Below are 25,762 nucleotides of genomic sequence, written 5' to 3' on the forward strand. Positions count from 1 at the left end.
GACATTTGCCAGACGGTCTCTTGCACAGTTTAATTGCCTGCAGAGTCCATGGGAATTCAATCACTGACTGACACCATCAGCATCCAGAGAAACAACCATGCTAAAATATGCAGCGATACGATCAAATATACATTACCTAACTCCCTAGCTATGTCCTGCATTGTGGAAATATGGAGAGCGAATCAGAAGATTTAAAGTATAATTCCACGTTTTGGTAAAAAAAAAAAAAAAAAAAGTATAGTCTATACAGTACAAGTGCTGCGAGGCTCATTTTGTAATTTAATTGTAATCCTATTTACCTCCTTCTCTGCCTCTCAGATCTCGCACATGTGCGCCTGCGCCGCTTTACTCCAGTCCTCAACACCGAGATCTGAGAGTTGGTAACAGGATAGGGCGTATCACCCAGCATCAATGACATCCGGCGTATAAGACGACCCCTGACTTTTCAGAAGATTTCAAGTGTTAAAACACCAGAATATACAGTATTTAATATTTTGCTATAGAGTAATGTCAAGTGCAGATTGCTGAGCAGATGAGGCCACCAGTGTTTGGGGACACACCACATAGTCACTCGAATAATCTGATGAAAATTGATTATTTTGTATTTAGATTGTTGAGTTTTTGCTGTCCAAAAGCCATCCGTGTCTCCATACCAATAAGACGTTCATAATGTGTGTTTTTGATACGTTTTTGCATATGCAACAAAACCAGCGCTTTTAAAAATGCATGCATAGAAAATGCATATGCGTTTTTTCCTGCGGCCCGTAGATTTCCATTAGCGGCAAAAATGCAGTGCTTTCCGCAACGCTAGCATTTCTGCTAAGTATGCACCTAGTCTCAGTGTAATTTTTCGGGAGGAGACCCAGAGCAAATGGCCAGGGATATTACACCCATTACTGATAACAGACACCAAAAAATAAGTGAAGTAAAAACATGTTGTCGTGAATATGTAAAGTAATAAAGTTTCTTTTTAAACTGACAATATCATTAGAAGGGTGAGTGGGAATGGTTATCTGTAACAGTGAGTTGAAGCAGAACAGAAGGCAGCCTAGCCTTAAAGGACAACTGTATTGAGAAGAATATTTTAAAGTGGTCTTAAACTCGGACATAAAATTCAATAAAATGTGTTTTCCTACTTTTTATTACTCATACAATTATCACATTTGCTTATGTGCAGAAGTAATATTGTCTGTCTACGAATTGCAAGTTTCCAAAGTGTAATTTATCTTGCCCTGAAAGCTGCCATTGCATTTATTCCAGCTGCTTTTTATTATATATTAAAATCTTCTAGTGAGCTGTTCTGAACTGTGTGTGTATGCTTGAAGCACAGAGAGTTTCTCAGAGAGTGTTTTCTGTTGTTTACACACAAATGTAACAACATTGGAATGTAAACAAATATACTGTTATCGCCAGTCTGGATGCGGATCTCAAGCTGTTTCAGTGATGTTCTGCTACAATTTTTTTCTGGGATAGTAATGCTGGGAATACACGGATCAATTCTGAGCTGATAAAATGGCTCGATAGATAATTTCCAACATGTCCGATCACCGTTCGATCCTCTTGTCGCTCGATTTCTCATTGAAGTGAATTGAAAAACGATAAGAAAAACGAGCGGAAGATAAATGTGCACTGGGTCCAATGGCACCATATGCCACTGCTTTCATCAGATTATTTTGGCTGACCATCCAGCATACATACATGTATCCCCAGAGATTGGTGCAATCACACAAATTGATTTACTACCTGCCCGCCTTTGCAGTTTGCAGTGGGACTCTGCCTGTTCATGTGCTCCTATTTCAGCTTCCTGACGTATAAGTCCCGGTATGTAAAACATATGCCTGTAGCACAGTTACTCCAAAGGGTTCCTACCAGAGACTGTGATATGGAAGAGTCCAAGCTCCTACACTGTCACGCTATTAACTCATACAAGTGGAATTAAAGTTGCCATCCAAACACATCCCAGTGCTGCCAACAAACACAAAACCATTAAGTTGTGATGTTCACATCACAAACGCGGACGGCCACGCATGCGGAACGCAACGCATGCGAACGCACGCCATCCGCGTTTGTGTGCGTTGCGTGGCTGATCCCATCACTGAAAAGTGAATGGGACAGCCGCGCGTTTTAGCAAAATCTGCATGCAGCATGCGTTCCCGGACCGCACAGGTCCGGAACGCATGCAGTGTGAACATCAGACAGTGCACTCTATGCACTGTCTGATGTCGTGCGTGTCGGCCTCCTGCACGCGTTTCCAAAACGCGGCTGGAAACCCGCGCAGTCTGAACGGGCCCTAACAGTGAAAACATAAACATTTTATTTTTACTTGCGCTGTTGCGGTATATTATCGTGGCTCAAGACGTGTGCATTGACAACTCTGTTGGGGAGGTGGGGGGTTGCTGTGCACTGGGATTTTGTTCCTGAAATATTTACATATAAAGCTGAAAACACTGAGCATGCACAGATCACTGGGATTTTAGTGTACTGTAATTATTCTTCCCCTTTGCATGATTTTTGGAAACAATAAAACTTTTCATTGGATCCAAATCTATCACAGATTTTGTACTGTGAACCAGATGTTTATGAGGCTCTCCTCTCTCCTCCTGCTGTGATAAGGCCTGCTGGTGGGAATGAGAATAAAGATCTTACTAATAGAATTGCATTGTATTACACAGAGCAGCATGCAGCACAGAGTGTGTGTGATGCTTTCACCCACTGCACCTAATGCTGGCCCTACACCCTGCAATTCGGATTGTACAATCATCATATCCACTGCTCTAATGCTCAATGCAAGAGACGTGGAGCTCCGCTCACAACCTCCATCCACCGACAGTGCAGGAAAGCGGGCTGCCAAAACCTCGGATCCAGAACTGTAGAAAGTGAGATCCGCATGATGTCGGTAAAATCAGTATAGCTTTATTTGATCAATACACACAACAGGCTAAAATCCAGCACCACATGCTAGCATGTGGTGCTGGGTTTTAGCTTGTTGTGTGTATTGATCAAATAAAGCTATACTGATTCTACCGACATCGTGCGGATCTCACTTTCTACAGCTCTAATGCTGAGACAAGATTGGACAATGATAGGTAGCCATACAGATTTCAATTCCTGGGAGTTTTTTTTTTCGATCTTCGAAATCTAATTGATTTATCCACTTGATCGAATAATTTGAAAAATCAAACCGATACACCATAAATTTATGATCGATTTTTCAGAAAATTAAAAAAAATATATAATTGAATAAAACACTGGGTTGTTTTTCTTGACTTTCCTATCTGATTTTTTCAGCATACCTATTCAGATATTTATGGAAAAAATAGGAAACATTGTTTTTCTTGATCAAAAAAGTTACCTACATTTTTTCTATTAATCAATCATTTTTAGTGAAAAAAACAGGAAATCGGTTGATTTGGCTAAAATCTGCATGGCCACCTTAAAGGAACACTGTTGCAAAAATGTGTAACATTTTAAATACAAGCCACTTGCTTGTCAGCTATAGAAGACTCGGGTTGACCATACAGACATCAGGCTCAGTCTTACCAGTTCATCCCTCCTCGGCTCTGGCTCCTCCCCCTGCCCCTCTCCTATTTACCTCTGACAGCCGGGGACACACACATGCACACAGAGTCCTTTGTCACTGCAGGGAAGCACAGCGGGAACGCTGCAGACATCGCTTCTGCCAGCACCCGCTCTGCAGGAACGGACGGCATGAATCTCTGCTTCCATACAGTGACAAAGGCTCTGTGTGCATGTGTGTGTCCCCGGCTGCCAGAGGTAAATAGTTGGGCGGCAGGGGGAGGAGCCAGACCCGAGGAGAGGAGCACGGAGCCGCCAGGATTCAATTAATTTCTGACATTGGCCGTAGTAAGACGACCATTTCGGGTTCTGGCCGTAACATATATAAATATAAGAAATTTTTAATAAGCGCAGATAACGCGTTTTGTGGGACTCTGCCCACTTCCTCAGGCCACTAGTCCTAGTTTCTGATCTTTGGTATTTAGTTAACCACTTGCCGACCGCCCCCAGCCGATGGGCGGCGGCAAAGACTGGGCCCAAACGACCGCAATACGCCCATCGGCAGGCGTGGTTATGGGGCGATCGCGTCATTAGTGACGCGATCAGCCGCCGGCGACTGCCTCCGCCCCCCTCACGCTGTAACCCGCCGGCCGTTCGGAAGCGCCGGTGGGTTACTAGCACCCGGATCGCCGCATGTAAATAGTATAATAGGCTTTGTAATGTATACAAAGCCTATTATACTTGCTGCCTCCTGCCCTGGTGGTCCCAGTGTCCGATGGACCACCAGGGCAGGCTGCAGCCACCCTAGTCTGCACCAAGCACACTGATTTCTCCCCCCCCTGCCCCCTGATCGCCCATAGCACCCCTCAGACCCCCCCCTGCCCACCCCCTAGACCCCTGTTTGCACCCAATCACCCCCCTAATCACCCATCAATCACTCCCTGTCACTATCTAAAAACGCTATTTTTTTTTAACCCTAAACTGCCCCCTACTCCCTCCTGATCACCCCCCACCCCTCAGATTCTCCCCAGACCCCCCCCCCCCCCCCCGTGTACTGTATGCATCTATCCCCCCTGATCACCTGTCAATCACCTGTCAATCACCCATCAATCACCCCCTGTCACTGCCACCCATCAATCAGCCCCTAACCTGCCCCTTGCGGGCAATCTGATCACCCACCCACACCAATAGATCGCCCGCAGATCCGACGTCAGATCACCTCCCAAGTGCAGTGTTTACATCTATTCTCTCCTCTAAACACCCACTAATTACCCATCAATCACCCCCTATCACCACCTGTCACTGTTACCCATCAGATCAGACCCTAATCTGCCCCTTTCGGGCACCCAATCACCCGCCTACACGCTCAGATTGCCCTCAGACCCCCCCTTATCAAATCGCCAGTGCAATATTTACATCTCTTCTTCCCTGTAATAACCCACTGATCACCTGTCAATCACCTATCAATCACCCATCAATCACCCCCTGTCACTGCCACCCATCAATCACCCCCTGTCACTGCCACCCATCAATCAGCCCCTAACCTGCCCCTTGCGGGCAATCTGATCACCCACCCACACCAATAGATCGCCCGCAGATCCGACGTCAGATCACCTCCTAAGTGCAGTGTTTACATCTATTCTCTCCTCTAAACACCCACTAATTACCCATCAATCACCCATCAATTACCCCCTATCACCACCTGTCACTGTTACCCATCAGATCAGACCCTAATCTGCCCCTTGCGGGCACCCAATCACCCGCCTACACGCTCAGATTGCCCTCAGACCCCCCCTTATCAATTCGCGAGTGCAATATTTACATCTCTTCATCCCTGTAATAACCCACTGATCACCTGTCAATCACCCATCAATCACCCCCTGTCACTGCCACCCATCAATCACCCCCTGTCACTGCCACCCATCAATCAGCCCCTAACCTGCCCCTTGCGGGCAATCTGATCACCCACCCACACCAATAGATCGCCCGCAGATCCGACGTCAGATCACCTCCCAAGTGCAGTGTTTACATCTATTCTCTCCTCTAAACACCCACTAATTACCCATCAATCACCCCCTATCACCACCTGTCACTGTTACGCATCAGATCAGACCCTAATCTGCCCCTTGTGGGCACCCAATCACCCGCCTACACGCTCAGATTGCCCTCAGACCCCCCCTTATCAATTCGCCAGTGCAATATTTACATCTCTTCTTCCCTGTAATAACCCACTGATCACCTGTCAATCACCTATCAATCACCCATCAATCACCCCCTGTCACTGCCACCCATCAATCACCCCCTGTCACTGCCACCCATCAATCAGCCCCTAACCTGCCCCTTGCGGGCAATCTGATCACCCACCCACACCAATAGATCGCCCGCAGATCCGACGTCAGATCACCTCCCAAGTGCAGTGTTTACATCTATTCTCTCCTCTAAACACCCACTAATTACCCATCAATCACCCCCTATCACCACCTGTCACTGTTACGCATCAGATCAGACCCTAATCTGCCCCTTTCGGGCACCCAATCACCCGCCTACACGCTCAGATTGCCCTCAGACCCCCCCTTATCAATTTGCCAGTGCAATATTTACATCTCTTCTTCCCTGTAATAACCCACTGATCACCTGTCAATCACCTATCAATCACCCATCAATCACCCCCTGTCACTGCCATCCATCAATCACCCCCTGTCACTGCCACCCATCAATCAGCCCCTAACCTGCCCCTTGCGGGAAATCTGATCACCCACCCACACCAATAGATCGCCCGCAGATCCGATGTCAGATCACCCCCCAAGTGCAGTGTTTACATCTGTTCTCTCCTCTAAACACCAACTAATTACCCATCAATCACCCCCTGTCACTGATACTCATCAGATTAGACAATAATCTGCCCCTGGGGCACCCAATCACCCGCCCACACCCTCACAACGCCCTTAGATCCCAGCCCTGATCACCTCGCCAGTGCATTGCTTGCATCTATTTCCCCCCTCTAATCACACCTTGAGACACCCATCAATCACCTCCTGTCACCACCTGTCACCCCCTAGCACACCTACCCATCAGATCAGGCCCTAATTTGCCCCGTGTGGGATCTTGATCACTCGGCCAAACCCTCAGACCCCCTTCCGATCACCTCCCCAGTGCATTGATTGTATCCATTTTCCCCTCTAACCACCCCCTGAGACACCCATCAATCACCTCCTGTCACCCCCCTAGCACTCCTATCCATCAGATCAGGCCCAATACAACCTGTCATCTAAGAGGCCACCCTGCTTATGACTGGTTCCACAAAATTTGCCCCCTCATAGACCACCTGTCATCAAAATTTGCAGATGCTTATACCCCTGAACAGTCATTTTGAGAAATGTGGTTTCCCGACTACTCGCGGTTTTGGGGCCGTAAAATGCCAGGGCAGTATAGGAACCCTACAAGTGACCCCATTTTAGAAAAAAGACACCCCAAGGTATTCTGTTAGGTGTATGACGAGTTCATAGAAGATTTTATTTTTTTGTTAACAGTTAGCGGAAATCAATTTTTATTGTTTTTTTCACAGTGTCATTTTTCACTAACTTGTGACAAAAAATAAAATCTCACCATACACCTAACGGATTACCTTGGCGTGTCTTCTTTCTAAAATGGGGTGACAAAAAAAAAAATCTTCTATGAACTCACCATACTCCTAACGGAATACCTTGGGGTGTCATCTTTCTAAAATGGCGTCATTTGTGGGGTTCCTATACTGCCCTGGCATTTTAGGGGCCCTAAACCGTGAGGAGTAGTCTTGAAACCAAATGTCGCAAAATTACCTGTGAAATCCTAAAGGTACTCATTGGACTTTGGGCCCCTTAGCGCAGTTAGGGTGCAAAAAAGTGCCACACATGTGGTATCGCCGTACTCAGAAGAAGTAGTATAATGTGTTTTGGGGTGTATTTTTACACATACCCATGCTGAGTGGGAGAAATATCTCTGTAAATAGACAATTGTGTGTAAAAAAAAATCAAAAACCTGTCATTTACGGAGATATTTCTCCCACCCAGCATGGGTATGTGTAAAAATACACCCCAAAACACATTACACTACTTCTCCTGAGTACGGCAATACCACATGTGTGGCACTTTTTTGCAGCCTAACTGCGCTAAGGGGCCCAAAGTCCAATGAGCATCTGTAGGCTTTACAGGGGTGCTTACAATTAGGCACCCCCCAAAATGCCAGGACAGTGAACACACCCCACAAATGACCCCATTTTGGAAGGAAGACACTTCAAGGTATTCAGAGAGGAGCATAGTGAGTCCGTGGCAGATTTCATTTTTTTTTGTCGCAAGTTAGAAGAAATGGAAACTTTTTTTTTTTTTTGTCACAAAGTGTCACTTTCCGCTAACTTGTGACAAAAAATAAAATCTTCTATGAACTCACCATGCCTCTCAGTGAATACTTTGGGATGTCTTCTTTCCAAAATGGGGTCATTTGGGGGGTATTTATACTATCCTGGAATTTTAGCACCTCATGAAACATGACAGGGGGTCAGAATAGTCAGAGATTCTTGAAAATAGGAAAATTCACTTTTGGCACCATAGTTTGTAAACGCTATAACTTTTACCCAATCCAATAAATATACACTGAATGGTTTTTTTTTTTTATCAAAGACATGTAGCAGAATAACTTTCGCGCTCAAATGTATAGGAAATTTTACTTTATTTGAAAAATGTCAGCACAGAAAGTTAAAAAAGTAATTTTTTTGACAAAATTCATGTCTTTTTTGATGAATATAATAAAAACTAAAACTCGCAGCAGCAATCAAATAGCACCAAAAGAAAGCTGTATTAGTGACAAGAAAAGTAGGTAAAATTCATTTAGGTGGTAGGTTGTATGACCGAGCAATAAACCGTGAAAGCTGCAGTGGTCTGAATGGAGAAAAAGGCTCTGGTCCTTAAGGGGCGAAAAGACTGTGGTCCTCAAGTGGTTAAATACTGTTTATAAGAACAGTCCTGTTTGCTTCTACATTTTATACGCTATATTCTGATATTCTGCTATTGGGATACATGCTCTATTTGATTTCTATATTGACCTATATATGGTTTATATGTACGTATACATACTGAGCCCTCTGTATTTTATGATTTTAGGCACTTTATTTGGCCTGATAAAGTGGGTAGAGACCCACGCAACGCATTGCCTGTCTTTATTTTAAAATTAATTATATTTACATATATATATATATTATGTTGCCGTTATTGAGGTAAGCCACCTCCCCTTTTTTTCTTTTGTTTTTCACTCAGTTTTATACACATCTCTGGGCACCTCTTACCAGTGGCGTAGCTAAGGAGCTGAGGGTGCACCAAAACCTGCCAAGGACAACCACAGTGTCTGAGGTGCAAGAAGGGGATGGGGAACAGCTCGTTAATGATTACAACTATTTAGAGCATCTACAGAAGTGATTATTACCAGCACATGACCAATAGAGAACGAATACTGTGTTTGAGGGAGGGCCTCTTGGGGCCCCTCTGGCCCAGGGGCCCCGATGCAGTCGCAACCTCTGCAACCCCAATTGCTACGCCACTGCCTCTTACCCCCTTTGTGCTTGCTTCCCTCCTTGTGAGGGCTAAATCTGGTCACCACGTGGCTGATGCTGGTCTCTGTGTTTTCTTCTTAGGGTGCATTGCTCACCCTTCCACACAATGTCAGTGAAAAGTCATCCAATGCACAGTGACAATATATAGCATAAAGGGAACCTGAAGTGAGAGGCATATGAAGGCTTCCAAAATTCTTTCCTCATATAAACAATACCAGTTGCCTGACAGTCCCGCTGATATTTTTTTGCATCAGCAGTATCTGTATCACACCTGAAACAAGCATGACTGGATTGCCGCTAATCCAGTCAGACTTCAGTCAGAGACATCTGATCTGCATGATTGGTCAGGGTAAATGAATAAAAGTATTACAGGTAGGGGATCAGCAGGGCAGCCAGGCAATTTGCATTGTTTAAAAGGAGATATTATGTCAGCCTCCATATCTCTCTCACTTCAAGTTTCCTTTAAAGGTGAATTTGAACTCTTGCACAGGACAGAAGGAAAACAGAGAGAAATGCACCCTGTGTGTATTTAGAGAGTTTAGCCTGTCTAATTCCCCCTTATCTGTGTCTAATCACAAGTGTAATTTGATCTTTCAGCAGTAGCAGCTCAGGAATCTCCTCTGCCAGGGCAGAGCAGCCAATTTGTAAGCACAGGATGTTAACAATATGCCTGTCCCCAAGAAAGCAGGAATTAAACACACTGCAGGATTTGTATCAGTTGTAACAAAGACATGTTTTTCTTTAAAAGGTTATTATGCTCTTGCTTATCTTTTAGATAGGAAGTTCTGAGTTCAGGTCCGCTTTAACTCCTGTTGTTATACCAATAAAGGAGTGTTCACATTGATTATTTTTCAGCAGTTTCTTCAAAAGAATACCAGAGATAACATATTTCAGTACCTTCATTTTAAAGTGCCCAAGTCTTGTTTAATATTTGTGTCCAGACCAGGACAGGCCTTAGGTTTCCTAGCGCCCTGAGCGAAACCTGATTATTGTGCCTCCCCCTTCATCCTCTTCGTGTGTGCGCGCGCACACACACACACACACACACACACACACACACACACACACACACACACAGTCACACACACACACGCACGCACACACACACACACACACACACACACACACAGTCACACACACACACACACGCACGCACACACACACACACAGTCACACACACAGTCACACACACAGTCACACACACAGTCACACACACACACAGTCACACACACACACACACACACAGTCACACACACACACAGTCACACACACACACACACACACACCTACACACACACACACACACACACACACACACACACACACACACACACACACACACACACACACACACACACACACCATATGCAATTCACCTTTTCTACTGAGTTACCTCCTAGGACAGTGGTTCCCAACCTTTTTTTGAAGTCGTAACACATCATGCCAAATGCTCAGATCTCCGTCACACATCACGTACTGTATGTATAATAGAAAAATACTATTAACCACTTTACCCCCAGCTGTACGGATATCTCCGTCCCTTTTTCCATCCTTTCACCCCCAGGGACGGAGGAGATATCAGCACCTCCCGCGCTCCTGCCGCTGCCTGCGCTCCCGCTTGCTTGTGCGCACGCACCCGCTCTCGTGCACGCAGCCGCCCGCTCGCCCGGAGATCAATGAACGGGAAAAAACATTCCCGTTCGTTGATCTAAGCCCCGCAATTATCCACTGCTTCTCCGAGAAGCAGCGCGATCATTGTGAAGAAAAAAAAAGTTTCCCAGCCTCATAGCACTTCCTGCAAGTGTACTTCCGATGCTTGCAGGTCGCATAAACAGAAAGTTACTGTGGCCATCTTGTGGCCAAATAGTAAAACTACACCCTAAAGCATTTTTCATATTCAAATACATTAGTTTTACACAAAAAAATTACTCATTACCTCCCACACTCCCCAATTTCTTTTTTTTTGTAATTAAAAAAAAATAAAAAAATTTACAATAAAAAAAAAACATAAATAGTTACCTTAGGGACTGAACTTTTTAAATATTTATTTCAAGAGGGTATAACATTGTTACTTTATAAACTATGGGCTTGTAATTAGGGATGGACGCAAAACTGAAAAAAATGCACCTTTATTTCCAAATAAAATATAAGCGCCAAACATTGTGATAGGGACATAATTTAAACGGTTTTATAACCGGGACAAATGGGCAAATACATTTCATGGGTTTTAATTACAGTAGCATGCATTATTTAAAAACTATAATGGCCGAAAACTGAAAAATAATGAATTTTTTCCCACATTTTTTCCTATTTTCCCATTAAAACATATTTAGAATAAAATAATTCTTGGCATAATGTCTCACCTAAAGAAAGCCTAATTGGTGGCGAAAAAAACAAGATATAGTTCATTTCATTATATTAAGTAATGATAAAGTTATAGACGAATGAATGGAAGGAAGGCTGAAAGGTGAAAATTGCTCTGGTGCTCATGGGGTAACATCCCTCAGTGGTGAAGTGGTTAATAACCATGAAATGGATGGAAAGAGTGAATTATCCTGAATACATTTAAAAATGAAGGCTAGAACCTTTCAGGAATATTAATAAAAAATCAGTGGGGCAGTTAGCCGCCCCCCCCCCCCCCAATCTGGAATGATAGCACAGCACCTACAATTTGCACCATGCATTATAGCTGCAGTGTGCCCCCCCCCCCCAAAAAAAAAAGACCTCCAAATCAGTATAGGTAGGTAGCCAGGTATAGGTGCCCCCAGTATAGGATCTCATGTGTAGGTGCCCTAAATATAGGTAGCCAAGTATAGGTGCCCCCAGTATAGGAAGTCAGGTTTAGGTCTCCCCCCATAGGTAGCCAGGCGTAGGTGCCTCCAGTATAAGTAGCCATGGGTTGGTGCCCTCCCTCAGTAAAGGTAGTCAGCTATAGGTGCTACCAGTATAGGAAGTCAGGTGTAGGTGGCCTCGGAATAGGTAGCCAGTTATAGGTACCCCCTTGGAAGCTGGCGCCCTGAGCGACCGCTCCATTCGCTCAGGTCAAAGGCCGGCTATGGTCCAGACACTACATGTGTTCATGACTGAGTGATTATTCCATTTTTCATAAAAGTTCTTCAATTACATGAGCAAATTACAGATCAATCATTTTATTATTGACTACTGTGGTCAGCATTAGAGAAAAAACTTATGACATCAAGACGTTCTTTTCAACTTTGGTTTATGGGTCTGGTCTTGACATGTAAGTACAATTTCCTGTGAGTCTTTGTTGCTGGGAGCGTGCCATTGTACGCATCATTATCATTTTGCACATCAAACAACATATGGCGCTGTAACTCAGCTATCGTACAATACACACAATACAAGTTTCATGCTAAATTAAATACTGACTTCAAGAATTCTTCATGTATACAGAACTGGAAGGAAATGTAAGCAGTAATTTAATAAAAACTGTACAAAAAAAATACTTCTTGACAAAGTAAAAACAGATTCTAGAAATGGAAATTCTACTTTGCAGGACTTTCTGAGTGCTCGTAGGATACCTATATTTTGCCAGCAATTTACCCATATTAACATTGGCAAAAAAATGTATTTTTCTAATTGTGCGAAAGTAGAAAACATACAGATCATGTAGCTAAAAACAAGAAAATTGTGTTTAGGGCCAAGATTTTTAAGCGAATTTAAAGCGGAGCCAGATTCTCCAGATGACTCTCCTTGTTACATTCGTCACTCTCAGCATTAGAAATAAGAGACAGATGTCAAGGATTGGTCGTAAGTTTCCCTAAGGCCCGGTTCATATTAGCGTTTTTTTGCGGAACGTAACTGGAACATATACTGTACAAACGGAACAGATGTGAAAGGATCCAATGTTAACCTATGGATCCATTCACATGCGTCTGTTGGTACGGATACGTTCCGGTCCCCGGATCTAAAAATTGCTGCAGGCCCTAATTTTCAAAAAATGGAAACCCAGAAACTCACACAGCAGGATGTCACCAACAGACCATCACCTAAAACGGAATATCAGTTTTGGGTCATGTGATCTTTCAGTAATGAATGTCATGTAACCTGTAACCACTAGCCAAAAATAAATTTATGGGCGGATCAATGTATACCGGTATTTACTGCAAAAATGTGCTCTATCATTGGTCGGCACAGTGATGTGTTGGTTAGCACTCTTGAGTGGCAGTGCCCGGGGGAATAATCGGTAACTGCGATCACAGGAGGGCCCAGAGCAGTGAGGGCTCCCCAACGACTAACCTTCCCTCCCTCTGATACAGGGGACTATACTCCAGGTCAGGTGTTTTTGTGGCTACACTTGTTATGTGTGTGAAGAACATAATAGCCACAATTGATTTATGGCCCTTGCAAGATGGGCCCCGAGTTTGTAAGGGTCACTGAGGGAAGACAAAGGAAAGGGGTGTGAATGCGGGGGGTGGGGGATGGGGGTGGCCATCAAAGTTTTGTTGGTGAGCCCCATGAATTGTAGGTATGCCCCTGCTGGGGTCCCAGGAGTAAAGCTCGACACTATCTGCATGGAGTTTGTATGTTCTCCCCACGTTTCCATAAGTTTCCTCCAAGTACTCCACTTTCATTTCAAAAACATACTGATATGTTAATTGGTTTCTCCAATAATTGGCCCTAGACCATAATAGGTACATAAAACTATGACAATGTTAGGAATTAGACTGTGAGCACTTCAATGAGTACTCTGAGGATTTGTGTTGAAGATTTCCCACTGCAAAATTTGAGGATCTGCTTTGAAGCAGAATAGTGCATTCTACAAATAAACGTAGCAGACATAGGTCCGGATAGATGAAAGGCCAGTAAAGTTTACTTGTGCACAAATAGGGTAAAACGTGTAATACTAACAACATGTGTGTTATGTACATAACGCAAGTTGCGCTATTTGGGCAATGCATGTTATTACATTACTTTCATAAAAGGGCTGTGGAGTTGGTACAAAAATCTTCCGACTCCTCAGTTTATGAAACCACCGACTCCGACTCCAACTCCGGGTACCCAAAATGGCTCCGACTCCGACTCCTTAGTCTAATACTTACCAGGGCTGTGGATTTTGTACAAAAAACATCCAACTCCAACTCCCGACTCCGACTCCTGTTTATGAAATCACAGACTCCAACTCCGACTCCGGGTACCCAAAATTGCTCCGACTCCTCCTCCAACTCTGACTCCACAGCACTGTTTCATAAACAACAGTAACATTTGATGCATGTCAGTTTTAGCAGCCTTCCATGGATCAGGGCCATGATTATCACAGTATGTCCCGTAGCATTTTTTTTAACTGCATCTGGATAATGATGTCAGCACTTTGCACAGAACATGTAGAATTCACAGCATTTGTTATCTGTGTTTTACACAATTACCTAAGTCTGTCATTTATAGGCGTTAATGGCCAAAACAAAAAGCAACTTTGCATCACTTCTTTGTTTTCCAACTTGGACCAATTAAGTGTAAAAATGTAGTAGCTGTAAATGCTAATTAGATATTAACTTTTGCACAGGACCTTGACTAGGGTGATGCTCGGCATACACGATGCAATTTCCTGCCCGGCAGGCAGGAATCGGGCAATTATTTCCATCATGTCCGATCGCTTTATCAATCGGGTGCATTTTGGACGTGTACACACGATGCAACTTCCCGTCTGATCACCCGTCGATTGGGCGGGAAATTGCATTGTGTGTACCCAGCATTGAATCTGGATTCAGTGTATTCAGTCTGGTAATTGATTTTTTAAAACTGGAGCAAGTTGTACTGTAAGTTTATTGGGTTGTGCTGGAGCATCTGGTACTTTAGCTGCCTTTATTCAGTCAGGCTTGCAGCATCCACATTACTATGTACAGGAACAGCCACAGAAACAATAACAGGAAACTGACACACACAAGGAGGGATTTCTGGCTGATATGACTCAGAGGCTGGATATATTCCCTGTAGCGGTACACTGAAAATGTGACTCTACTTTCTTTGGTTTCAGGAACAAAATAATGTAACTATAAAACATTCCTAAAGTTTGTCTTCCTAATGACATATAATGATCAGACCACGCAGGCCTATTGTTTAGAACCACCTATCTATTACCTGCAGTTTGCACATGGTCAGCAGGAATGTTGGCCTCTGTGAATGCTTTCCTCGCTCTCTCTACTTCCACTTCCACCAATCACAGACAGATGTAGACCTTTGTCACCAGGGCCGGTGCTATCATTAAGGCAAGGGGGCAAATGCCCCCAGGCCCCATAGTCTATAGGGGCTCCTAAGGGTTCTCCTATTTTCCCCCAAATTGTAACTGTACTGCCGCTGGGCACTGCGGCAGCACTGTATCTTTGGGGTGAGGTCGTGAGATGGCAGCAAGCTCAGCAGGCAGGTGGCAGGGATACATACTTTACCTGCATCCGTTGGCATCACGGTTACCATGGTCCCCTTCCTGTCTGCTGGACCACAGCGTAGCTGTATCCGACGTGAAGTCACATGCCTGCGTCACGTCGGGTTGATCGCTGCTGTGGTCCAACAGACAGGAAGTGGACCATGGTAACCGTGATGCCAACGGAAGCAGGTAACGTATAAATCCCTGCCACCAGCCCGTGCCTACTGAGCTCACGTCTATCTCATGGACCACACCTCCATCTCCCCCCCAAAAATTGGGGGGGGGGCTTTATTACCTTTGTGCTAGGGCCACCAAGCCTCTTAACCCGTCCCTGTTTGTCACTGACCCCCACTGTGAGTAATGGTGCTCATCCTACATTATTCAATTTTTGGCTTCGATATCCGGCCCATTTGATCATAACGATACAATCTGGCATAGAACAGATGCTGCAACGTGATCACCTGGTCGATCATTTTGGATCAATTTCGATTTGCTGGAAAAATCTCAGTAGAAATGGCTCAACTGGGTGCGTGGTGGTAACAACGTTCGATTTTCCTACAACCAACTAGCCGATCCCCCCCCCCAAGTGTATATGTACTGTTTGTACCCCCAGGGCCCATGGTGAGTATTGTAGGCTCACCTGTCATGCCAGCATGCCTCCCCCCCTCCTCCTGTGTACCGCGTTTTTCTCCGTTACCGCCCGGCGCTTCTACCACTTGACGCCGCTGCATGTACTGACATCACTACAGGAGGGGTTGTCAAGGGATACAGGCACACCGGTGGCAATTCAAAAAGTCGCCAGACACAGGAAGAGGTGAGGAGTCACGCCAGCATGTCAGGTGAGCCAGCAACACTCACCATGGGCCCAGGGGTGGGACACATACATGGGGGTGAAGCCCAGCAGGCAGCGGCGCTAAGACAAAATCTGTCTGCAGTGTGTGGGCAGGCAATAGATCCCTCTGTGATAAGATTCAATTAGAGAAAGATCTGATTGTGGATCTGGTGGCAGATCAAGAAGTGTATGGGTACCTTTACAGCAATACTTAGATATCTGTGAGTGACGTTTTTCAAATGCTAATATTTTTGTATTTGTAATATGAAATATAATTTTGAGATCACTCGGGACTGTCAAAGCTATTGTCTACCTTACATTACGACTGTAAAAAAAATGCCATGGAACTAGAGATCTGTATCTGTAATGTGTTATCTGCACATCAGGTAGATAAGTGCTCAGTTTAATCTATTCCATTGTTGTCTGTATTCCAACTACAGATCAGACCAAATGCGCAGATTGCAGATACGTGGGTGGAGCAGTGGGTGGTTAGCTACATGCACCGTCCTGCAGTAATGCATTATACAGTATTTCTTACTTTTGAAAGAAAACCTGTAACGACAAAAAGTTCCCCTGGGGGGTACTCACCTCGGTAGGGGGAAGCCTCCAGATCCTATCAAGGCTTCCCCCGTCCTCCTGTGTCCCACGGCGGTCTCGCTCTGGCCCTCCGAACGGCATGGATGTAAATATTTACCTTCCCGGCTCCAGCGCAGGTGCAGTTGGCTCTCCGCTTGGAGATAGGCGGAAATAGCCGATCGCTGTCAGGCCGCTCTACTGCGCTGGTGCAAGCATAGTACTGCGGACCCGACGGAGATCAGCTATTTCTGCCTATCTCCGTGCTGTGAGCCGCAACAGCTCCCCCGCTGGAGCCAGGGAAGGTAAATAAATGTAGCTTGTCAGGCTTGTCGAGCCTGGATTACCGGAGACTTCGGGGGAGCCAGCGCTGGATTGCCTGCAGCTACAGCGGAGGGGGGAGCCTCATTGGGGCCGTGAGGCTTCCCCCTACCGAGGTGAGTACCCCCCAGGGGAACTTTTTTTGTTACAGGTTCTCTTTAAATACACGGCAGCCAGGGAGCTATAGCTTCGCTGGTTTACTCTAAAGACACAATCATTTCATTGGGGGGAGTAGGAATGGTCACATCTGTGGGGATGCTACTACGTGTACACAGCATAATACAATGTCACCTCTGGTCTGCCATGTACAGACTGTAAAGACATGTTTCTAAATAACAGCTAGCCTATAGGAGTCCTCATAGGAAGCAGGAAATTAGGACGGCCACCGGCTAAGGGACAAATTGGGCGCCCCAATAGGGCCCAATGCAAATATCAACTATTGGGCGTTGAAAGCCAAAATTTGGGACAGGCAGACATAGCCAGAAAGGTCTGTATAGGACATAAGGGCATAAAACATTGTGTTTCCAGATTGATACCATCTTTCCCTGAATGTAAGACCACCCCCGAAAATAAGACCTATCTTTTATTTCAAGCATGCTTGAAATATAAGCCATTCCACAAAAATATGACCTAGCTGGGACGCTATGTGTATGGGGAGGTGTGTGGTCTCTTACCGCACCTCCCTTGTGGCTGCGTCCCCCTCCGTTCCTTGTAACTTCTTTGGTGTAGTGGCAGCATAGTATTCAAGCTGTAAGGGCGCCCCTTGACCCTCATGCTGACACTGTACGCAGTACGCTTTGCCGGCTCTGCGCTGGCACTCCCCTCTTGTCATAATCAATGTGCGCCCGGCTGATGTGTTCCAGGCACACATTGATTATGAAAAGAGGGGAGCACCAGCGCAGAGCCGGCAAAGCGTACTGCGTCGTACGGTGTCAGTGTGAGGGTCAAAGGGCGTCCTCACAGCATCAATACTATGCTGCTGCAACACCAAAGAAGTTACCAGGAACGGAGGGGGACATAGCCACAAGGGTGGAAAGAGACCACACACCTCCCCATACACAGTGTCTATCACTCTCCTAAAAGTAAGCCCCTCAACCCCCCGAAAATAAGCCCTAGCATATATTTCCCCCCAAGAAAAGATAGTAGTGCAAATGCCTGCACAATACTCTCTACATACACAGAGAGTATTGTGCTGGCATCTGCAATGCTATAAATGTTGTTTATGTGAAACACAGCTATGTATCATATCTTTATTTCTTAGCGATATTCATGGTACTTCAGCACATTGTGGTGTAATGTAATACTTCCTTTCCCAGATTCTATATGCAGAGGTGTGGTGATTCCTATAGCAGGTGGTGACACAGTGTTACCCTTTTGTCTTATACAGGCTTTTCTGGATATTTCTGGCTGTCTATTTAGACTATTTCTCTTGATATATGGGTATTCACAAAATTGATGGTCTCATGTTTATATTGCAGATTCTGGTTTATTGTATTGCCTTGATAAAGGGTCGCTCTGACATCCCAAAACGTTGGATTGACAACTCTGTTTTGCAATAAATCATCTAATTGACTATTTGGTGTGCTTTGTAGTAAAGTAGAGGCGCCCCACAAGGATATTCACACAATCCTCTTCCTTTCTCTTTCTGTACCAACCACCTTTGCTGCCGTGTTAAGGGTAGGACCCTTTCTCCTCCACAGATACAATGATATATTCAGTCACAGCGCCAAGATTTATGTGGTAAAACAGGAACTCCAATCCACCTCCAGAGGCCCCTCCTGTGTTTTGGGTGCTGTATGATGTTATCTCGGCAGCCCAGTAAAACAAAAAGGAGAAGGTGCTCTCAGTGGATAAATTTCAGGCAAATATTTATTGGAAGTGATGAAAAAAACAATAAAAGCACTCACATCATGAGGGTCCTATCCCAATTAGGACCCTTTGTGGTTAGTTCGCTTCCCACTCTTGTGGTACTCAGCAACAAATACGATCAAGATGCATAGCCCACTCTCGTCCCGACTAGTTTCGGCCTCTCGCCGTCATCAGGGGATACGAGAGTGGGCGGGCTGCACTGCATATATATACAATATGAGATTGTAAGTCATTACCTCTTCCAAGTGAGTTCCATACCCCCGCAACGAGCGCCGACCCGGAAGTCGACTACTCAGATCAACTGTATGAAGAATTTAGACAATGTTATACTATGCATTGAAGGTTTCTAAGTGCAGTTCCATTAGCACCCCTACGCATGCGTCATATTGCATGGGCCATTTGACGACACACGTGGTGCTGCAGTGCGACGCTCTTGCCGTATTGCGCACCAACAACTCATTTCCGCATGGTGGAACGCACAGTGCGTCCCAACCATGCCACAGGAACTAGTATGGCCGCCGACCAGAAGTAGTCGACTTCCGGGTCGGCGCTCGTTGCGGGGGTATGGAACTCACTTGGAAGAGGTAATGACTTACAATCTCATATTGTATATATATGCAGTGCAGCCCGCCCACTCTCGTATCCCCTGATGACGGCGAGAGGCCGAAACTAGTCGGGACGAGAGTGGGCTATGCATCTTGATCGTATTTGTTGCTGAGTACCACAAGAGTGGGAAGCGAACTAACCACAGAGGGTCCTAATTGGGATAGGACCCTCATGATGTGAGTGCTTTTATTGTTTTTTTCATCACTTCCAATAAATATTTGCCTGAAATTTATCCACTGAGAGCACCTTCTCCTTTTTGTTTTACTGGGCTGCCGAGATAACATCATACAGCACCCAAAACACAGGAGGGGCCTCTGGAGGTGGATTGGAGTTCCTGTTTTACCACATAAATCTTGGCGCTGTGACTGAATATATGACTATTTGGTGTGACAACATTTGATTTTAATTGAAATGACTGCGGTATTTTTGTTCACCGTCTTGTTTGAGCACCCAACACACACCATGACCCATACCATAAGGTGTGCACAGTCATATACAGCAATTTTCTAGGGTTCTAAGGTTAGGCAACAGGAAATAGGGTTTTAAGGTTAGGCGTCAGGATGGAGGATTTTATGGTTAGGCATCGGGAAGGGAGATTTTAGCATTAGGCATCAGTTAGGAGTTTCTTGGGGTTAGGCATCATGAAAGGTAGGGTTTTAGGGTTAGGCATTAGGAAGGGGGGGTTTAGGGGTTAGGAGTCAGGAAGGGGGGTATTAGGCTTAGGCATCAGGAAGAGAGTTTTTAGGGTTAGGTGCAAGGAAGGGGGGTTTAGGGTTGGGCATTGGAGGGGGAGGGTTCGGTGTGAGAGTAGGGTTGGGTTTAGCTGTAGTAAAATATCTGTAATATTTACCAGTGTTCTACTATTGTTATTACCACTGTAAAAATGTCTCTTTTTCATTTGGCTTCCATTTCACTGTGGTATTTATCGTTTACACTTATTTTGGCTTCACCCCAAGCCCATTTTTCGTTGCGCCCCTAGTTCCCCAACCCTGTCCTCAAGGCCCACCAACAGTACATGTTTTGCAGGAAACCACACACAATCACCGGTGGAGTAATTAGTGTTGCAGAAGAGCTGATTAACTACCTTTGTGGATTTATACAAAACATGCAGTGTTGTGTATAAACACTGTTTTAAAGCACACCTGAAGTGAAAGGTATATGGAGGCTGCCATCTTTATTTACTTTTAAACTATTTTGATTGTCTGGCTGTCCTGATGATCTTCTGCCTCTAATAATTTAGCCATGGATCCTGAACAAGCAAACAGACCAGGTGTTTGACTGGATTTGCTACATGTTTGTTTCAGGTGTGTGTAATATACACACTGTCTGTCCTTGTACACACACCGTCTGTCCTTGTATTGTTTTTTGTTTGTATTTGTTAAGCAACTGCCAAGACAAATTCCTTGGAGGTGCAAACTTACTTGGCTAAAATAAAATTGATTCTGATACTGAATCTGACACTACTGCTGCGTGAAAGAACAGCAGGACGCCATGCAAGTGGTATTGTTTAAAAGGATATAAATATGGCAGCCTCCAGATCCCTCTCACTTTAAATGTCCTTTAAGTAAACAAATTACTAACTCGTCTTTGCATCTGTTTTAGGTCTGACCAGCGTGCCCAAGAACATTCCTAAGGACACAACCCTCTTGGATCTCCAGAACAACCTAATCAAGGAAATTACAAAAGATGACTTTAAAGGACTTTCCAACTTATATGTAAGATATATGTATATTTCATGTTACCAGCAGACAGTGGATGCTTTTCGTCTTCTTGTAGATGGAGAATAAACTTATTTAGTCTAATCAATGCACATTGTTTTAGCTAGTCTGTTAATAATGGCTTCATTGCTTATGAGTTTATTCATTGGATTACTGCTAAACAAACATAAGTAAAACAAGACTGTTGGTTATGATGGTCAACCTGCAGCCTTGTCAACTCAGAAACTCACTGTTTTGCAAACATGGTGTCTATTGATAATAATCTTGACATTTGTATAGCGTTTTGCTCCTGTCGGACTCAACAGCTGCAGCCACAAGGGCGCACTCAAGAGGCCACCCTGCAGTATAATTAGGGCCTGTACACACTGAAAAACGCAAGAACATGCGTTTTTAAAATCGCAAGTGCATGTAGTTTTAAAAACGCATCGTATGCGTTTTTATAAACGCATGCGCTTTTGCCTGCGTTTTTTATGCGTTTGCGTTTTTCTTGTAATTGCTGATTGGCTAAAGAATCCTTTGTTTTTTTTCTAGTTTACATTTCAACAGGAATCAGGAAATTGCAGAGTCTTCTGGGATACTGACTTCTGAAAAACGCAATGGAATCGCATTGCCTTACGTTTTTTCATGTGTTTTTCAAGTGCAGCGCTTAAAAAAGCGCAGCAGGCACTGTGATTGCGTTTTTCTAAAAACGCATCGCACCAGTGTGTACAGGTCATCACGATTTTCATTATTTTTCAAAAGACCTTGCGAGTTTAAAAACGCATGCGTTTTTAAAAACGCAGCGCAAGCGCAGCAGTGTGTACAGGCCCTTAGGGAGTCTTGCACAATGGTCTCCTTGGTGAATAGGTACTGACCCTAGCCAGGCTTTAAACCCTGGCTTCCCATGTCAGAGGCAGTGCCCAGTCCCAGCCGGTCAGTCCGACTAGCAGCCACATGGTTGCTTCCCCTCTCATTTCAAATGACCATAATATGGCTGGTGCACAGGGTCTACAACAAACCATGGACCATCCCTCCCTAAGTACAGCCTCTACCCCCCTCCCCCTTCCTCACCATCACCACCATCATCCTTCCTCCTTGGTGTTATCCACAGTCATATAGTCTATTCCCATTCATATATCCACAGTTCTTGTAGCCACTTTACCCCTACTTGTTCTCCCTTTAGCAAATGTAATCAACCTTCACAACTTATGTGTCCTGTATAACGCCTCCTTCCTCCTCCCCTCACAGCACAAGCCTTAAAGAGACTCTGAAGCGAACAAAAATTGCCATTTTACCTTGTATTCTGCTTTAGAAGTCTCAGCAGAGGTAAACTGCCGCATCCCCGCCTCAAAACAAGGGGTTTAGACCCCCCAAATCCCGGGGAAAACATCCAAGACCATCTTGGTCATGGATTGTGCTGCCCTGAGAGGCAGAGCTTTCAGCTGCAGCTCTGCCTCTCCTGACGTCAATCGCCGTGCGGATCTCCGCCTCTCCCCGCCCCTCTCAGTGAAGGAAGAGTGAGAGGGGCGGGGAGAGGCGGTGATCCGCGGCAATTGACATTAGTAGAGGCAGAGCTGCAGCTGAAACCTCTGACTCTTTCAGGAAGCGCTGGTCGGATTGCCCCCCGGGGATTTGGGGGGGCTAAAGCCCTCGTTTTGCGGCAGGGATGCGGCGGTTTACATCTACTGAGAGTACTGAAGCGAACTAGAAGGTAAAAATAGCAATTTTTGTTCGCTTCAGTCTCTCTTTAACATCTAATTGGTAATTTGAGTCACTGAGATACTTTCAAGATGTGTCTTTATTGATAAATAAGGGTCTTTTTCTTTTCTGAATATTCCAGGCCCTTGTGCTGGTAAACAACAAAATCTCCAAAATTCACGAGAAGGCCTTTGAACCATGTCAGAGGTTGCACAAGTTGTACATCTCTAAAAACAGTCTGGAGGAGGTTCCCAAGAGCCTGCCTAAAGCCCTGGTCGAGCTGCGCATCCACGAAAACAAGATCAAGAAAATCCCTAAAGATGTCTTCAATGGGCTTAAGAATGTCAACTGCATTGGCAAGTATTTAATATTACATGTCTCATTATCCGCTTATGTTTTGTAACAGCACTTTTATTAATGTCTTCAATGGAGACTCTGCTCCTCTGTGAATAAAGGTCTTAAAGTGAACCTCCGGACTAAAAATCTACTCAGCAGGACTGAAAGGCTTGGTGTTTCTTTAACAATTTTACAGCATCAGAAGTTTGTTTTTCTTACCTAAGCATCATTTTTAGCTGCATTTTAGCTAAGCTCCACCCATCAAAGAAAAAAAGCCTGGGCTTTTTTTCCCTGATGCTGTGCAGAGCATGATGGGATTTCCTATGTTGTTATTCACGTTGCCTAGCAACTGGGAGAGGTGCTCAGGACACAGGACTGTTGGAACTGTGTCTCATGCTCCCTGTCACCTCCTTTCAACCAAAAAGATGGCTGCCATCATGAAATCAAACATTTGCCTCTTCTTTTAAAACAGGGTGGGTAATAGATTATATTACCTATATATTTAAATTAACATAACTGATGTAACTTAATGACAGTATGTTTGTTTAGGCTGGAGTTCCTCTTTAAGCCTCCTACACACGCTAGACGAAACTTGCCCGAGGCTTACTGATAACAACCACCTCTGTCATGAATCCAGCCTGAGCACAGCAGCCCCCAATTACACCTGATGCCAATCAGCTTGGCGGGATCCTGTTGATTGGCTCAAAATGCAGGAATTGTGTCATTGTGCCCCACCCCCTGTTGAGACTATAAGAGGGTGGGGCTCAGACGGACCGTACTGAAAAGATCACAGCTTATGGCTAGAGATGGTCAATGAGATGTAAATTGCTTCCAGCTTGAAGACAAATTTAAAGAGACTCTGTAACAAAAAAAAGTTCTCCTGGGGGGTACTCACCTCAGGAGGGGGAATCCTCAGGGTCCCAATGAGGCTTCCCCCATCCCTGTAGCTGCAGGCAATCCAGCATTGGCTCCCCCGAAGTGTCCCGCAATACTGGCTTGACAAGCCTGACAAGGCTTGATATATTTACCTTCCCTGGCTCCAGCGGGGGCGCTGTTGCGGCTCTAAGCACAGAGATAGGCAGAAATAGCCGATCTTTGTCGGGTCCGCTCTACTATGCAGGCACAGGAGACGTGCGCCTGCGCAGTAGAATGGACCAACAGCGATTGGCTATTTCCTCCTATCTCTGAGCGGAGTGCCGATACTGCGCCTGTGCTGGAGCCGGGAAGGTAAATATCTACATCCCGCTGTTCGGAGGGGCACAGCGAGACCTACATGGGACACAGGAGGACGGTGGAAGCCTTGATAGGATCCGGAGGATTCCCCCACCCGAGGTGAGTACTCCCCAGGGGAACTTTTTTAGTTACAGGTTTTCTTTAATGCAGATTGTATACAGCTTGGAAAGCATCCGCTCATCGGAAGGGAAAAAACAGATCCATTACAAATGGACCGATGTGAACGGATCCTATTGCTTTGCATAGAATTCATTCGTATTTCTGCTGATCCGCAGAAGCAGAACGTTATTACTGCCAGTGTGACTGCCAGTGTGATTCACACAGGCAGCTGACAAGAGGTGAAGTCACCGCCTGTCAGCTGCTCATCTGCAGTGACGCTTGTTAGCATACAGTACCGGCGCCCCTCCCCACAGAGTGAGGGAACTGACATGTTGCATTCCTCCTCCGCCGCCCAGTAGAGCCACCCGGATGTGTCAATGCCTGACACATCAGTCAGTGGCGTACCTAGGGCATTTGACACCCGGTGCTGGGTATTATACGACCCCCCCCCCCAAAAAAAGTAAAGGGGCAAAAAATGGGTGGCGCTATAACATGCAGCGCGCGAAGCGGCAAAAAAATGGGCGTGGCCATGACCGGATGAGGGCGGAGCTAGCTGTAATTTAACGTGAACCCGGGTGAGAGTGATATGGAGGCTGCCATATTTATTTCCTTTTAAACAATACTAGTTGCCCTGCTGATCTATTTGGCTGCAGTAGTGAACTGAATCACACCAGAAACAAGCATGCTTGTTCAGGGTCTATGGTTGAAAGAATTAGAGGCAGAGGACCAGCACGGCAGCCAGGCAACTGGTATTGCTTAAAAGGAGATAAATATGGCAGCCTCAATATTATTCTCACCTCGGGTTCCCTTTAAAAGTGCAACGCAAAGACAGTGGACCCAAGTTTTGGTGACCCTTTCCCCAGAAAATTCACATACTTGTGCAGGTTTTCTCAAGAAAATAAACGTAATGTGTGCAGATTTGCCCAGAGAATACGTTCAATCATGTCGGCAGATTTGCCCAGAAAATACATGCAATCATGTCGGCAGATTTGCCCAGAAAATACATGCAATCATGTCGG

At 45.1% G+C, this 25,762-nt stretch overlaps 1 protein-coding gene and 1 long non-coding RNA gene across 2 annotated transcripts in view; one reads left to right on the forward strand and one right to left on the reverse strand.

Annotated features, from left to right (window-relative positions):
- Positions 1–25,762, forward strand: part of BGN (biglycan) — a 208,927-nt gene that overhangs the window by 139,717 nt on the left and 43,448 nt on the right. The window contains exons 3-4 of the mRNA XM_068248334.1: positions 21,283–21,395; positions 23,218–23,431. Coding sequence (XP_068104435.1) covers positions 21,283–21,395; positions 23,218–23,431 — 327 coding nt within the window. The remainder of the gene's footprint in view (positions 1–21,282; positions 21,396–23,217; positions 23,432–25,762) is intronic.
- Positions 1–25,762, reverse strand: part of LOC137527648 (uncharacterized) — a 59,129-nt gene that overhangs the window by 21,845 nt on the left and 11,522 nt on the right. The window lies entirely within an intron of this gene.

The sequence above is a fragment of the Hyperolius riggenbachi genome, chromosome 8, assembly GCF_040937935.1.
Source record: "Hyperolius riggenbachi isolate aHypRig1 chromosome 8, aHypRig1.pri, whole genome shotgun sequence".
NCBI classification, from domain to species: Eukaryota; Metazoa; Chordata; class Amphibia; order Anura; family Hyperoliidae; genus Hyperolius; species Hyperolius riggenbachi.